This window comes from Athene cunicularia, assembly GCF_003259725.1.
Source record: "Athene cunicularia isolate RWA chromosome 2 unlocalized genomic scaffold, athCun1 chr2_part1, whole genome shotgun sequence".
In the NCBI taxonomy this organism is placed as follows: domain Eukaryota; kingdom Metazoa; phylum Chordata; class Aves; order Strigiformes; family Strigidae; genus Athene; species Athene cunicularia.
In genome coordinates, this window is record NW_020799095.1 from 28,747,423 (window position 1) to 28,763,698 (window position 16,276).

The window sequence follows — 16,276 nt, forward strand, 5'->3', positions numbered from 1 at the left end:
GGGGGGGGGGGGGGAGGAGGCAGGGGAAATGAAGGAAGTTTAAATGGAAATTGTTCCATCATTCCTCAGATGATTTCCTTATACTTTAAAAGGAGTATCTATTTTGCTTAGTGTAAAAAAACAACGAAAAACCTCCCGCACAACTGCTTCACTAGGATGATTCAGGATCTATGTCATTTTCTCAAAATACATAGAATTTGGCAAAACAATGTTGTTCTAACAAAAAAAAAAAATACAGTTTTGTTGCCCTATCAAAATTCAACCCATTTAGACAAGTTGTGACTTCCGCCCTATTTGAATTTGCACATATTCAGCAGAAAGCTGTTAAGCACTGACAGCTTAATTCACCAAAGATCCCATCTGCCCTATGCATATTCCACCTCCAAACAATTCCTACTACTAATCAGATCCTGTGTGTCCTCAGAAGCAATTATCCTGCTTCCTACAGAGCTGCAGGGCTGACCTGGCATTTCCCTGCAACCGCACTTCTGGAAAGCATGCGGATAAAGCATGATGAGAAAACCAAATAAGACAGACTGACTCAAAACCCTCCACTACTGTCTCCCCAATATACCCATCTCCCTTAAATCTCTTTCCACTATTCAGCCCGGACAGCATAGGAAACAAAGCAACCTAGCCAAACTGCAGGAGGAGGAGGAAGAACTGGAGAATCAGTGTGATGAAATAAAATTCATGTAGAGGAAGAAAGTCAGGACTGTGAGGTTTAAGAGAACAGGAAGAAGAGTCAAGTTTACCTATAGAGGCTAACCTAACCACAGGATTCCTGCTTTCAGTGTTGCAGAAGAGGAATTCATTATATGAGGCAAGGGGTCTCAGAGAGACTAGAAATATTCTCCTTAAAGCAGCCTTTTCCAGTATAAAGCCAGACCTATTTCTGTATAGTTTCCATGTGATATCATGTGATCTCAAACCAGGTTTTGCACTGGTGGTGCTAATGGCATGTTCTTCAGGGTTTTGCATACCTTGTCTGAAATAACAGAGACTCACTGCTGCAGGGGTGGAAATCAGGCTGTGTAGGCTTTAAACCTCAGAAACACTTCAGGATACTTCCCTAGACTGTTCAAAACAAACCACCAAAATCTAAAATACTTACACTGTTTAAGTTTGAAGGGTAAAACTATTAACATTTGTGCAACTTTGACTGGCAGCCACAACTCTATCGTATCACCCATGACTAAATCCTTGTACAGTAAATAAGGCTTGGGTATACATCAACTGAAAAGAATCAGGATACAGTTCTGAACAGGCAGTCACAGAATCAGCCACCCAGATGTGGCTTATTGCACCGTTCACATCTTACTTTATGATCCACTGAAGTCACTTTACAGTATTCAGTTGATTCTGTTTCTTAATACTACTGCTGTTACTTCATCTTCTGCATGCTGTCCCCACTGCTGTAAGCTGAGAAGATATTTTTCCTAATACTAACAATTCACATCATTTCCCATACTTGGTTCTTCACAAATGAACTGCATTCCTTTCTTACCCCCCCCCTCCCTTTGTTCTCCCGTACCAGTACACGACCAAATTATACTTGGCAGTTTCTCATTCAAGACCTCATTGCTTTTCATCAGTTTATAAGTTTATAACATATAAATCATGGTTTATAAGTTATATAAATCTAACATACAAAAGTACCATCTATTTGCAGCTGCAAATAACTAAATGAGCATACGGAAAGACTCACTACTTGATCCTATGTTTAAAAATGATTTTTCATGTTAGAGATGTTGTGAAGTCAAATAAAGGACTAAAGCTATCCAGTAAGATACCTGTTTTCCTTCAATATTAGTCAAAAACTGAACTCCAGGTTTCCTTCCACTCACTATGAGTGCAAACTTTAGATATCAGCAGTGATTTTCAGGCTTCTCAGTGAAGTGACAGCTAGTTGTGTTCTTGTGAAGACAAGCACGAGGCCAATGTCATTACCCTTACTCTTCATTCTAACAGCCATCTAGGTATTCCAGAACGACACTTCCTAAGTAACTGTAAAACTGAATTTTAACACAAATCTTAAACTTAAAAGCAGACATTTACTGTGTACCTGAAAAGCCAGAAAATACTAGATGCCGCAATTATCTTGAAGCTTGCAAAATAAAAATCATGCACTATGCAACTTTGGCCTCCTTCCTTTGTTTTTACCATTTACTAATGAAATCATGAAATTAAGCTCAGGCTAATTCTGTTGTTCCTGCATTGGCAACTGATATGAACAGCTGTATATAGACTCAAAGAATGGTTTGGGTTGGAAGGGACCTCAAAGATCATCTCATTCCAACCCCACTGCCATGGGCAGGGACACCTCCCACTAGACCCAGTTGCTCAAAGCCCCATCCAACCTGGCCTTGAACACTGCCAGGGAGGGGGCAGACACAGCTTCTCTGGGCAACCTGGTCCAGAGCCTCACCACCCTCATAGGAAAGATTTCTTCCTAATATCTAAACTACATCTACCCTCTTTCAGTTTAAAACCATTACCCCTCATCCTATCACTACACTCCCTGATGAAGAGTCCCTCCCCATCTTTCCTGTAGCCCCCTTTAAGTACTGGAAGGCCGCTATACGGTCTCCCTGGAGCCTTTTCTTCTTCAGGCTGAAGAATCCCAACTCTCTCATCCTGGCCTCATAAGGGAGGTGGCACCAGCCCCCTGATCATCCTCATGGCCCTCCTCTGGACCTGCTCCACCTGATCCTGTCCTCCTTATGTTGAAGGCCCCAAAACAGTACTGTAGGTAGGGTCATGAAGTAGCTGTATCCCACAAAAAGAAATATACAAGAAAACAAACAGACACCAGGTCAATGCTGTGTCTATTTTCCTCCCATGCTACTTATCTAAATATTTATCCAGCTATTTGTATAAGCTATGTGAAAAACTCACAGGTTGTAGAAAGAAAAGACTACATAATACAATTCAGTGTTTTCCTCTGCAGTTTGCTCATCAGAAATGGCTTGCTGAGACTACTAATCTGTTCTACAGCCTGCTACCAGCAATTCATCCTCCTTACAGGACTTATAGGAAGCAAGCACTACGTGGGGTGAGGTGTTCTGATCACTGAAGTGGCCTACTCCTCGCATTTTCCCATGACCTCCTAACCACACAAACAGTAGGTACGCATGTTCAGAACACGGGAAATACCCCAGGGCTGCTGCTAAGCTCTCTCCTGCAATTAGAATAGTTTCTGTTTCACAGACACACTCCTGAGACAAGCTAGGAAAGAGAGCTGCTGCTCTAAGGCTGCAGTAATCATTCTGGCAGAGCAATCCTTGTTCCTAGGCTTAATTCAGGAATGGAGTTGGTCTTACCTCCGTGTCGCTAATTTCATAGCAAACACTACACTTCAGAAGTATCAGACTTCCTACAAATTAACTGCACCAAGAATTTAAAGTGGATACACAAATCACAGTAGAAAGGTTATGGTACACAATCATCCCCTATGCAACTGGTCATGAGCCTTTCCTTTATAATAAACATAGGTAAGTGTTGATTTAACTGAACAATGTAGCATAAGAATATTATTGTTCTCCTCTAAAGCATTATAGGAGAAAAATCACCTTCACACTAGCATTCTGCTTCTTGTGCTGTGACTATTTAGAAGTGGATTAACAGGTGAAAAATTTCCCTTTTTTTCTGATCCATTGCAAGTTCTGAACATCACTTATCTGAGAAAATGGGTGGTATGACTATGTGTGAGCTAAATGTATTTCCTAAATTGCCCACCTATTTCTTATCCTTCTGTGCCCATTCAAGTATGACACTTTCAGCTCACAAATCAAGATGTTCATGAAAAACAAATCTGCATTCATTCTCTTCTTGGATAAAGTTTGACACTACCTTGGCAGTGGTGAAAGGGGAAGTACCACTTTCTACTCTGTCCCCAAATAAACACTTTCCTTGCTTTTCTCCCATCCCTGGATTCATGCTGTCCTTACATCCTGTTGATCACAGCAATCTTATGGACACATGCCGAGACTGCACTCATACAACGGAATAAAAAACCCACAAAAACTCCACAGAAATGTGAATAGCTCTCTGCAAAACACATTTGGCAGAGAACAGAGCTAAGGAATGTTATACCTTGAACAAGAATGAGAAGTAAGAATGCTCTTTGCATCAGCAGCTTGCAGTTAAAACAAAAGTAGAATGCCTTTACACACAATCTAAAGGGTTAAATTAGTGACACCATTATACCAATTTTTTTTCTTAAAAACACTAGTTTTAACTGAACTACACTAAGAGACATAATTCCTCTCTTCCCTCCACAGAAAGTTACTTTTAAGCTTATACTTTCCTAAAAAAGTACAAATGCAGAATACACATTACTTCAACAGTAAGTCTGTTCCATTAATGTGTAGAACAAAGACAATTTGGTAAGTTTAAATTTGGAAAGTTTAAGCTACTAAACTGTAATATAGAGCTAGTAGAAAACTAAAATAGATGTATTAAAATGCCAGTACGTAATAGCTCAAAAAAAAAAAAATCAACATCATAAAACCAAAAGTAACCATTCAAGCTTTGCACTGAGTCAAGCTCTGAGAAACACTTTGTCAAATGTCCCCATTGTATCCTATTCTAATTCATTCTACTGCCAACAAATTTCAGAATTTTATATAACGCTGAAGGACACATCAATGTAACCCATTACAACAGAATCTATTCTGCCTCCTGATATCACAGTACCTACTTCAGAGCAGTAACTGTTGTCAGATTCGGGCAAACAGTTGCTGTATTTGCTTATATAACCTGGCAGTTCAGAACCACAGAACAGATTTGCATGGAGCGATTGTCCCAGCTTCTGCCAGAGATATGAGTGACAGCAGGTACATCTGTAAGAGAACCTTATTGGCTCCCACTTTTGTTCCCAGTCAGAAACGTAAATGTTTGAGCAAACCAAGCATATCCACCTTGTTGTCTTATGCACATTTGTAATAGAGAAACTTAATGACTTCATGCAAAGGCTCCACAGGAGGTCTCATCTGGAAGTATGCCTTGCTCCCTGCAGCCCTTGCTCATGTAAACAATCAGAGTTCACCAGAAAACAGCAGGCATCAGCAAGGCAGTGAAGGTGCCCACCTGTTACTTGGCAGCCGAGTATTTCGAGAACATAACCGTGAAGTGGCAAATCCAAGATCAATTTCCTTGTCAGTCTGTAGGGGTTCAAACCCACACCTGACAGCTCCAAGCCTAGAATTAGTTTGGTTAGGACTCCCCTCTTGTCTTGCTGAAGCTAATCCACTGTGAATCTCCAAAACAAAGACCATGAAATGAAGTATGATTCAAAAGGCACATTGGGCTTGTACCAGGTATCACAGTCCTACCTACAAAAATTGTTTATCTAAAGAATAATATAAAAACCATGAAGAGTCACTGGAGAGCTAAGCCATAAACACCTATATTTGGAGGAATGCTGTTCTCACTGAGAGCAGCACTGTATTACTGCTGACTCTGGCACTTTTCCACACAGCACTACAGCTTTAATTCCATATTTCCATCCTTTTTATTAAGTCTGAAGTGAGAGCTGAACCACAGTTTTCCATTTCCTGAGCAAAATTTCTAAGAGGTATCTCATCAACTTCTCTACCTTTCCCAGCCAGATTTTAAAAGCAAAAGAACCAGTTACCGAATGAATCCAAAAAGCATTTTTTCCCTCTGAATCCCAGCCTCACTTTGGCATTAAGTCATGCCACAGACAAGCAGCAGTACAGGAGAGAAGTGACAAGACTTCTGACCCATCCTTCCTGTTTGCTCTCAGCTGGCACAGAACACTTATGGTAACTGCCAGGGTGAGCAGGTCCACTCTGTTCACTCACGGAAATACAGGGTCCTAATCAGGTTCATAAATCTCACAGTAAGGCCTGTTTTCTAAGAACCTGACATTGTCATGCCTAACTCCACAATGTCTCTTTGTTTAGTACTCCATGCATTCCTTAGAAGGGCAAAATAATCCTGTATCACCAGGAAGCATATAACTATATATCAAGCTGTCAAGACTTACCTCTGAAGAGACTGCAGCCTTTGTTCCTCTCTCTTTTGAGCTAACCGTTCTTCTTCTTCATCTGTACTACTACAAAAATAAGGAGTGAAGGAAAGCATAAGAGGAAAAAGCAACTTCACTGCTAGGCAATCACTGTGTAGTCATTTGACTTATTTTCTATAAGAATTTCTAGTCTGACCCGAGATACTTCTTCACAGCCACGTAAAATTTCATTGCTGAGTAAGTATAATTGACAAATTTGTAGAATTGCCCTTTTACATTTTATAATACCCAAATGTTTCACTCACTGCAGTAACGTGCCCTTGAGATTCCACAGAACAATTTAAAGCCTCTTAGGAACAGGTTGCAGAAGCAGGACTCCTACTTGCCATTTTCCCCAGTGTCACACCCCATTTTAGAGTAAGTGTACTGCGCATGCACAGTTAAGACCATTCTTGCCCCCTGGAAGAAGATTGATGGTTCATAAGCCTTTGATGCCAGAACAATTTATCTTTCCAACAACGATCACTATCCAATCTCAAACTGCCTCCAGGAAAGCAGTCTGCATGAATTGCCTTGGCAGCTGCCTTCCCTGTTCTGGAATGAGCAAGGATTTACCTGAATGCATCAGCTGTGTGATTCCAGAAAACAGTACATCTGAGCTGTGCATATGCAGATATGCTCTGCTGAACACAGGGACTTAAGCTTTGTGACCTACCTTGGAGAAAGCTCAACTTCACTTAACCATTAGATAGACTACATAAGAATGGTAGAACTCTAAAGCAAATGCCAAACTATATTTGGGGTTTTTTTCTGACAGAATTAATAGTGATTCTTCAGGATCAGTGAATGGACACCTGCCATGCTTCCCCAGGTGTTAATAATTTTTCCAAACTGAATGCACTATCTGAAGATGTTTGATATAAATATTTACAATATGAATACACCCGCTAATAAAGAAATGAACAGTTGTAGTACCACACATCTGCAGTAACATACAAGTTAAGCAAGAGTGACATCTAGTGGTTAATTACAGCATGTCAACTGTTGTAAGACAATTCAGACACACCAGAACTGGGAATCTGAACTCAAGTTTTCTATCCGCTCAATCAGTCCATACATCTCTTTGAACATCTTCGTCATTCAAATACAACCCAGTAATTCAGAATCCTTGTAATCTTCTAGTTCTTCCTTTCTTGTTTCCACATAAAGAATTAGGAAAATCTTGGGGGAGTGTAGCAGCAGGAAACAGATGCAACAAGTCACCTTTATCGGAAAACAATGTTAGACCCTTTTGTAAAACTAATCAACTCCCCACATTAGCATGTCCAGAAAGACTAGAAGCTCCCATTCTTGGGCACCTTTCTGTAAAATTACTTTGCTAGAGACCCTAGTGTCTTAAAACTATGCAATGGTCTCACTTCACATTGATGTTGCCAAGCATACAGTAGGATTCAGAAAACACATTTTTGCCCTGTAATTAAAAAAGCATTAAATATCTTCTGTTTTCTAGACCCTCTGAAGGAATTTAATCTTTCTTCAAAATTCAGAAAGTCTGAAACTATACAAATAAAAAAGTGGTTGTTAAACTGAAGACATTCAAGAGAGTTTATTTAGTATAGTGTCATTAATACCACTCAAAGACCATTATTTTTATCATGTGTTTGTAACAATGCACCAATAGTCCTAGGATTCCTGTGGTAGGGATGGACTTGGGTGAACCAGCTACATTATTGATGTGGGAATTAGTGCACCTAAGAATTCTCTGTGTTCAAGGAAAATATAAGTGATGGCTTAAAAACTTAGAAGGAATACTGACATTGCTGTAAAACAAGGTTACACCTAAGATGACACATCTAAGATGTCAGTAATACAGATATAATTCTACATTTCTACACATTTTCCTTCTTCCAATTCATTAAAAATGTTTATTTTGTGGAAGAGTCGTCCCCAAAACTGAGGAAGCAGAGAGCAAAAGAATTCCTGCTGAGACTCAGTGAATTTAAAGCCAGCAATATATCAGGCTTCTGTGTAATAATACATTTTGAATCCTCCCAAAATAAGCTGGACCCCACTCTGACAAGATCTTTAAATCCTTTAAGTGTCAGAAGATTAAGCTTGACACTTTTGGAGTCCTGGCATAAGATGACTCTCAACTAACCCTCTATTTTTAGAATGTTACAGTACTGATTGACGACTTAGCTACTAAAACTGAAGTCTGGCACAGATCTCTCTTTTCACAGGAATCAAGCTTTATTTGTTGGCATGTCAGCCACAGGGGCCTGCCTACTCAGTTCTTCTGCGGAGGACATCAGCAGATCTTACATAAAATCTAAAACAGTTCTATACATCTTCAGGGCTTATCAGCACAGGGCTAAGGAGTTATCACTTTGTGCACTAGGACAGATTTGGTAGACCAATCTACCAACAGAACAGGTGCATGTATTTTCCTCAGGGAATAGAGAAGAGAATGACATGATATTGACAATTATTTTCTCCTTTCTTTAAAACCACAAGTGTACCATATTCCTCTGGCTTGAAGGTCAGTACTAAACACTGTATAGCTGCATAAGTTCTTTAAAAACACCAACCCTCAAACAAAGAACAATGAAATACAGATATGTGAAATAGTATAGAAATATTAGATCAAGAAATAAGGTCCACATTTTGTTCACGCGAGAAGTACTGAAGGACAAAAGGAACAGAGCTATCTGAAACTACACTGACTGAAAACCTGAACTCTAAAATGTCAGTAATAGAAGGAAGCATATTGTAGTGTCCTGATAAATAAAGATTTCCAGGCATTTCACTAGAGAATAAGCACTGGTCACTTCACATGGCAGCACTGACTTACCTATTTTAGCTACTCATCAACTATTTTCCTCCCTTTGAAGGATCTTAGTCAATTAGAGAAACATTTAATTTTTGCAGTATTACTTTACTCGAAAACAAGTCATTCTTAGTATCTTAGAGAAAAAAAGTATCATCTCACACTTAGAATATTTTGTTGAATTGGCAAAGACAGCTAATTACTTAGATACTGACTGCTGACAGATCCGAGAGCAAATTCTGAAGCACGGATACCAAGTGCTGTAGGACATTGTTCCTCAGTTACCTGTTACCCACCATAAGCTTGCCTTGAAATAAATTACTTGTTCTGTTACTACAAGTAGCAAGTATTTATGTGGCCATGGAAATATTTCATGTCCAGTCTTAACAAGGAAGTATAAAATGTAGAAGTGTAAAGCAATAGCTTACGTAGTCGTAGCATCATAGATGTGTTCTTTAATAACATGATTTCAATGCCATTCCAGCATTATTTCCAGTTATACTGTCTGTACTGAACACCTCTTTTTTGTTGTGTCTCAAACAAATGCAGCAAAGTGACCAAAACTGCTTCCAAATTGAAAGATTCTTAGTATACTGGAGAGTAAAAATTGTAGGTAGGTATGGAAGACCAGCACCTAAAGCTAATAAAGAAAACAAATAGATGTATTTACCTCCTGGAACGCCTTCTGCAGTAACAGCAGTAACAGCAACAGACTGCTACGGACAGCAGAATGAGTCCAGCTACTACAGCTATGGCAATAATTAAAGCCTCAAAGTTTACTGAAAAATATGAATATATTCAACTTGTTAGACTCCAACATCAATATTTATCTTTCTGATAATTCTTCCCCTCCTTCCCAAGCATTTTTTCATCTCTCTATGAAAAGAAAAAAAAAGAAAAATCAAACACAGTTCTGCGCATCTACCCCAGTTAAAACTCAGCATATGACATTCAAATATTGCAACTATGCATAATCTACACTGAACATACATTAAATAAAATTGCTCTTTACATATACCAAATCAAGTTATCCTGTAATACTTTATAGGATACATATCTGTGATTCCACAGTTCCACCCTCCCAGTCATGACCTTAGCCCATGTACAGCATGAACAAAAGTCATATAGATGCAGCAGTAGCATACACACATTACATGCAGCAGTTTGTCATCTTATTTCATTTTGCTCTTTCTCAATGGCAGATGATTTGAAGGAGCCAACATAAAACTCAATAAAACTGCTAATTCAACTTCTACATCTAAAGAATGATTAACAAATGGAGAGTGGGCTATTATTCCAACAGCATACACTATAACAACTGTAGCTGGTCTAAACCAGGACAGGACCTCATTCATAAAAAAGAATCAGAAACCTGATCTAGAAAAACAGTGAGGCCCAAGAAGAAAGCAAACAGGATGATATAAGCAAAGCTATAGACACAACTTTGAGGAGTTATTTAAAGGACCTAACAAAGTACATAATGAAATAATTTAGGGAAGTTTTAACAACAGAGATAAAAACTAAACACCTCTCCCCACACTATCTATTTTAAAGCAGGATGGGGGAGGGGGCAGGGAAGCTGTCTTCTCCCACATAAATCTCTCTGAACTCTGTCAGATTCAACAGCTTCATGGTGCTGTAGCAATACAAAGTAGCTGCAATGCACTTTTCACTGCTGCAGGGCACTAATGATAGACAGTCAAATTTAGCAACTGAAGTTAAGAAGGCCTGTCCTATCTGATCACATGCACAAGCCAAAGAGTCTGTTACTCCTCTACAGATCTTACCAACTCATGTCTGCTCAAGGCACATCCTTCACAGATCTTGCCAAAGATTAGATCCTAGCAAATATTTTTCCTTCTGTGATATAATTTACTTGGTGCAGTTTATAATACAAATTAATACATCACTTCTAGTTACAATACACAAGTAAATTCTGAACATCTAAATTCTGAAGTAATACATTTCACCATACCACTGTTACTTCTCTACAAGTTACAAGTGATTACATATACTTCACTCAGTGAAGTAATAAAAAAAAAAAGGGTTTGATCTCCATTTTTTTTAAAGTATACAATTTAATTGAAGCAAAAAAATATTTTGAACCTAAAGTGCAGAAAAAGACCGTTTCCAGTCTGCATTCCTGTCTCCACTATTTAATTTGCTTATTATTCCTGAAAAACAATATAATTAAGCTACTTTGTATTATGCTGCTTCTATACAGTTCTTTTTTCTTCACTCCTGGTTAACAATCTATCAGTGTCTTATTCATATAAAACTGTAACTGAAAGCCAGTCATTCGTTTTTGTCTTAGAGTTGCAATATTCATCTTTATTTTCAGCAATACTAAGCCAATGCTCTTTATTTTATTTGCAAAAAGAAAAACGATCACCATGCTCACAAGGTAATTAATTTCCCTGCTGTGTCCAAAGAGGGCAGTCTCCCTAAATCTATATACCCCCATGGCACATGGCAGCATATAATTTGCAAAAAAATACCCAAAACCCCACTATTAAGGAAATGCCTATCTGAGGTTTTTCGTTATTGTTTTGGGGTTGGTTTGTTTTTTGTTTTTTTTTTCTTTCTCCACTTCTGCTGAGAATGTGTTCCATTACAAAGTTTTCATTCTGCATTTAAACTACATTCAATCTAGAAACACAAATGGCACCCAGGCTAGAAGCCATTTCTACAGTAGGAATAAACTGTCAAGAACACCCTTAGTATCAGCAGATACCTGCAATCACCACTTTGAAAAAGGACATGTATTTCTGTACTGGGTGTGGCTGAGAGTTAACTTTCTTCATAGCAGCTGGTATGATGTCATGTTTTGGATTTCTGGCTAACAGTGTTGAAAACACACCAATCTTTTGGCTGTTGCTGAACAGGCTTGAAGAGCATCAAGATTTTCTTTTTCCTCCAGTGAGTAGGGCTGAAGGTAGGCAAGAGATTAGAGAGGTCAGGAGTTGACACTGCCAGAACAGCTGGCCTAAACTGACCAGAAGGGTATTCCACACCATATAATGCCATGATCAGCAATAAAACCAGAGGCAACGGAAGAAGTGGAAAGTGTACCTGGCTTCCAAGGTGACTATTGTTCGGAAATTGGCTGGGAATCAGTCTGCCTGTGGGATGTTGTAAGCAATCTCCTTTGCTTTTTTTCCCCTCTCCCCCTTTTTCCTTCACCTATTAAGCCATCTTTATCTCAATCCATGAGCTTCCTTGGTTTTGTTCTTTCTATTTTCTCCCCCCATCCCACGGGGGCCAGGGGAGGGAAGAAGCAAGCAAGCAGCTGTGTGGGCACTTAGCTTTTGGCAGGAGTCAACACAGCACACTTCTAGAAAAAGATTGCTAAACATTTCACAGTGACAGCATTTACTATAATATTGAAAGCCCAATTTCCTTAAAAGTATGCCTTATCAGTGAAATTATATACCTTCTGTAGCTCTAAAAAACTCCAGAAATTTAAGCATAAATGCCTTCTCTCACAAAACAAAGCAGAGCCCTGCTGCTAAGAACAAAGAATTGGTGAAGTTCTCCTGTACCGTACAATCTAGTCCCTCTGTTTGCAGGGGTAAATACCACTTTATCAAGTGGTAGCGTTCAAAAACTTGTGCATTCCATTTTAAGAGCAATCCTCTACTTCTGCTACTCTAAATTAGACTACTGCATAATATCACTGCTCTAAGCATGATAACTTTCTTCTAATTTACAGTTAACAGTCACTGATACTTCATCCCACTTGTTTTTATTCTTTAGCCTCCTGGTGTTCATAAGCAAATGCACAGAAAGCAGCAAGTCTGCTTTGCTGGACTGAAGCTGTACTCTTACTTCATATGCCAAGCTTTCTCTGTTCCAGTCTAGTCTGACTTCAGACCTGTATACAGGGTATTGCAAAAACAGCTCCAAAGATTTCAGTCCAATGGCAGCATATGTTCCGTACAGTATTTTGCAATACAACATGCAAAGCAAAAGGATATTTAAGAACAGTTAAATTATGCAGTACTACAATCTACAGCAGCACTCTGCAGCTTTGTTTTTAACTGCATTGTCTTCGGCACTCAGATGACACTGTTTCTTCAGTTCTTTAAGCAAAACCAGCATTCCAAGATTTTTTGGGTGGCTCCATTCCCCTGGTGTTGGTTCACTGCTGCCACTGGAACATACTATCAAAACTGGATCATGCACATCATTCAACATTAAGGAACTTTAAAAAGGTAAGAATGGTTGGCTTTTATCAACAGGGAATGACCTTATTTCTTTGTATCTCAGAAATATGGTTTAAGAAAGGCAAATCCTGACTATGTCCATAAAATACCTGGAACATACCAATGCCACCAGTTCCCAGTCTAGACTCCACAGAACTTCACTACATAGTAAATGTTTTAAAACCACTGGATAAACACAACTATGCTGGCTGTTCGCAAAGACCCCTCAAAAATGACTGTTTGGAAGTCCAGAAGATTAGAGATCATTGTTCCCAATCATAACCACTGCTTCCACCCTCCACCCCTCCAAATAATCAGGAAACAGCTCTAGTAACTCTTATTTATCAGTACAATTAAAGTAATTATCTACAGCAAAAGTAAAATTAGTACCTACTCCAGCAAACTCCCCATCGAGCATTTGAGAGGGAACATAATGAAGATGATGGAAGAATGCTTCTTACAGGGTAATCAATACAAGTGTTGTTGGTGTAACACCAAAGGCACTGTGCAAAAGAAACAAAAACACCCCAAATTACTGATCTTCAAAAACAGTTTACAGTTTAGTGCTCCTCTCCACAGACAGAATTCTTGAGTACAATATTTTAGGGATATATTGAATATGCTTTGTAGTACAAAACTTACAGAGTGGTACAATTCCTAAGTAAGCTTAAACTGAATTGTGAATAAATACAAAGTGTACTTATAGGTAATAAATACTTACAGTAGCTTGAAAATATTTGGGAACACAGAGGTGCTCTGTATAGTGGAGGATAAAATGACTTTGGGTTTATAATTACTGAAATTAACAATACAAAACCAGAAAGCCAACTGTTCAGAATTTTAAAACATCCGGTATCTTTAAGGAATACAAATACACTTACAATCTTACTTCAGCCCTGTATTTGACTATCAACAGAACAAAAACAATAAAGGACCCTTATAATTCTACAGGGAGTTTTGCTTCAAGGTAATAAAGAGATACAGCCTTATCTGATCTGTCTTGCAATGTACGTTGGGTATCTTAATTGTGCACACATATATCTGGATATTTTTTAAATTTTAAGTTTATTACATGTATTATAGTTACAATACAAACATATTTCTGCTTTTTATGCTACCCCTAAGCATCAGGCTTAAGTTTTGTTTTTCATCTGTTAAAATACTCATTCAAAATTCCTTTACCACACAACTCAACCAGTGAAGAAGTTTTGGGTGATACTAACAGGAATCCTTGACAGAACAGGGATTTTTCAGATTCATTATAAAGACAGCTCATCCAGGAACTATGCTTTATCTAACAGTACTATCAAGAACATCTCTGTCATACATCCTCAATTGCACAAAGTATGTTATCTTGCTCTAAAAGGTTAGAAAACATAAAATAGAAACTGTTTGAAGTAGATTCTGCTCTCCTGAAAAAAGTGGAGACAGACATGAAAGATGCATTCCTATTTTGTAATTCGCACACTGTACAAGTCAAACGTACCCCTAAAGACACATCAACAAAAGTAATTAAGAAGATAAAATAATCTTTTACAAAAACCTGCCCTCCTAAGTTTTAATTTTAATCAAGGATGTTAGATGAGAACATGGTTATTTTTGTTGGATCAATTATTTAATAAGAATTAACAGTTCAAAAATAATGATTAATGGGGGCAGACTAAAGATCATTGTTAAACTCTGTTCAAATGTAATGCTGACTCTGTTTTGAGTAGGAGGCTGAGCTAGATGACTCAGGAGATCTCTTCTAACCTGAATGACTCTATACTGTTGGTGACAACTAGAAGCACAGAAAGGCCAATGTTATCATTCCGAGGGAGACTACTGCAAGTAGCTGTTAAAAACGTGTGTAGCCCAAAAGGCAATACCTAATGCAGCTACTCATTGGTTCAGAGGCTGAAGTAAGAGAAAATATTTCAATTGACTCATTCCCAATTGAGTCAGTTAGAAATCCAGTTAGAAAAAAGCCTAAACACCTGAGGGAGAAACATTTCCTTAACTCTGATCCTCACCTACGTAATCGAAAAATGACAACTAAAAAGATTTTATTTTATTTAGAAGTAAATCATATATCTTTTGCAGCGTATGCTAGTAACCACATTCACACTCTGATGAATATCACTGACTTTATTTTAGTAGAGTCTCACATGGATAATGAAGTGCAGCATCATTAATTCAGTCCACACTCATTTTAAGGACATTCTCAGAAGAGGTAAGATAGCAACTACAAACACAAAACGAATGTTTCTTCCTCGATAATCAGATAGATGTAGTCACACAAGTGACTACCATCCCCACCTTTCCTTCAAAAAAATTGACTGTATTTATTGACCATATAGTTTCCTATAGCTGTTGTTAGCTGCTTTTTTTTTTTTTTTTTTTTTTTTTTTAAAGCCTAGCTTGCCTAAAACCCGTTTGCTACAAGACTTTAGATTCCATACATTTGTTATTAGGACAAAAGTGAGAATGATTAAAAAAAAAGCAGAAGGGAAAAGTGTGTTAGTAGACTACTCAGAAGTTAAAAATGAGACTTTGGAAAATCCTCCAGAATGCTGAGGCTCTAGACATGCACGAGATTTTAAAATATAGTCCTACCTTTAACTAGTGCTCGCATTATGTATTTTATCTTCATATGAAGTTAGAAACATGCTCAAGATGTTAATCAATAGATATTTACACATTATCTGGTAGCAGATAAAGTTCTCAAATTTTAACACACCTGATAATCCGCTACTCATAGTAGTAAATATTTCTTCAAAGTAAATAAATTGAGTTTCAGGATTCAACAGCTCCAATTAAAACACTTGTGCCATTTTTCAATGTACCATATTGTAAGGAATAAGATGAAATGCAACAGCGTATTTGTAAAATTACCACTCAGAACTTATTGATGAGAAAACAGGTATTCATCAGATCTGAAGACCAACCCAACTGCAATTATGATAAACAAAGTTTGAGCATTTTGAATTAAAGTTCTGTTTAACTCAATAAAATTACAACATTTTCAGGTTTGTTTGGAATTTTTTAATCTATTCAAATGTCTAATTTTCGTTTTTATCTGCTGCTGCTATCTATATTATCACCAATATGAAAACCTGATTTTTTCTACCAAAGCAATTAAAGTAACTTCAGCAATCCATTGCTTTTGTATTGTTAACACAACTGCTCATGGCTTTATTCTGTAGCTTTTTTTTTTTAACATATGTGCGAATTGTCTGAATCAAGTCTAAACTGCTTTCTTCAAGGTTA

General features: G+C 37.9%; 1 protein-coding gene across 1 annotated transcript in view; it reads right to left on the reverse strand.

Moving 5' to 3' along the window:
• LOC113477144 (pituitary tumor-transforming gene 1 protein-interacting protein-like) overlaps positions 1 to 16,276 on the reverse strand; it is a 30,564-nt gene that overhangs the window by 8,871 nt on the left and 5,417 nt on the right. Inside the window, exons 4-6 of the mRNA XM_026843300.1 lie at positions 13,422 to 13,530; positions 9,493 to 9,601; positions 6,014 to 6,082 (exon numbers count right to left, since the gene is read on the reverse strand). Of these exons, the coding sequence (XP_026699101.1) occupies positions 6,014 to 6,082; positions 9,493 to 9,601; positions 13,422 to 13,530 (287 nt within the window). The remainder of the gene's footprint in view (positions 1 to 6,013; positions 6,083 to 9,492; positions 9,602 to 13,421; positions 13,531 to 16,276) is intronic.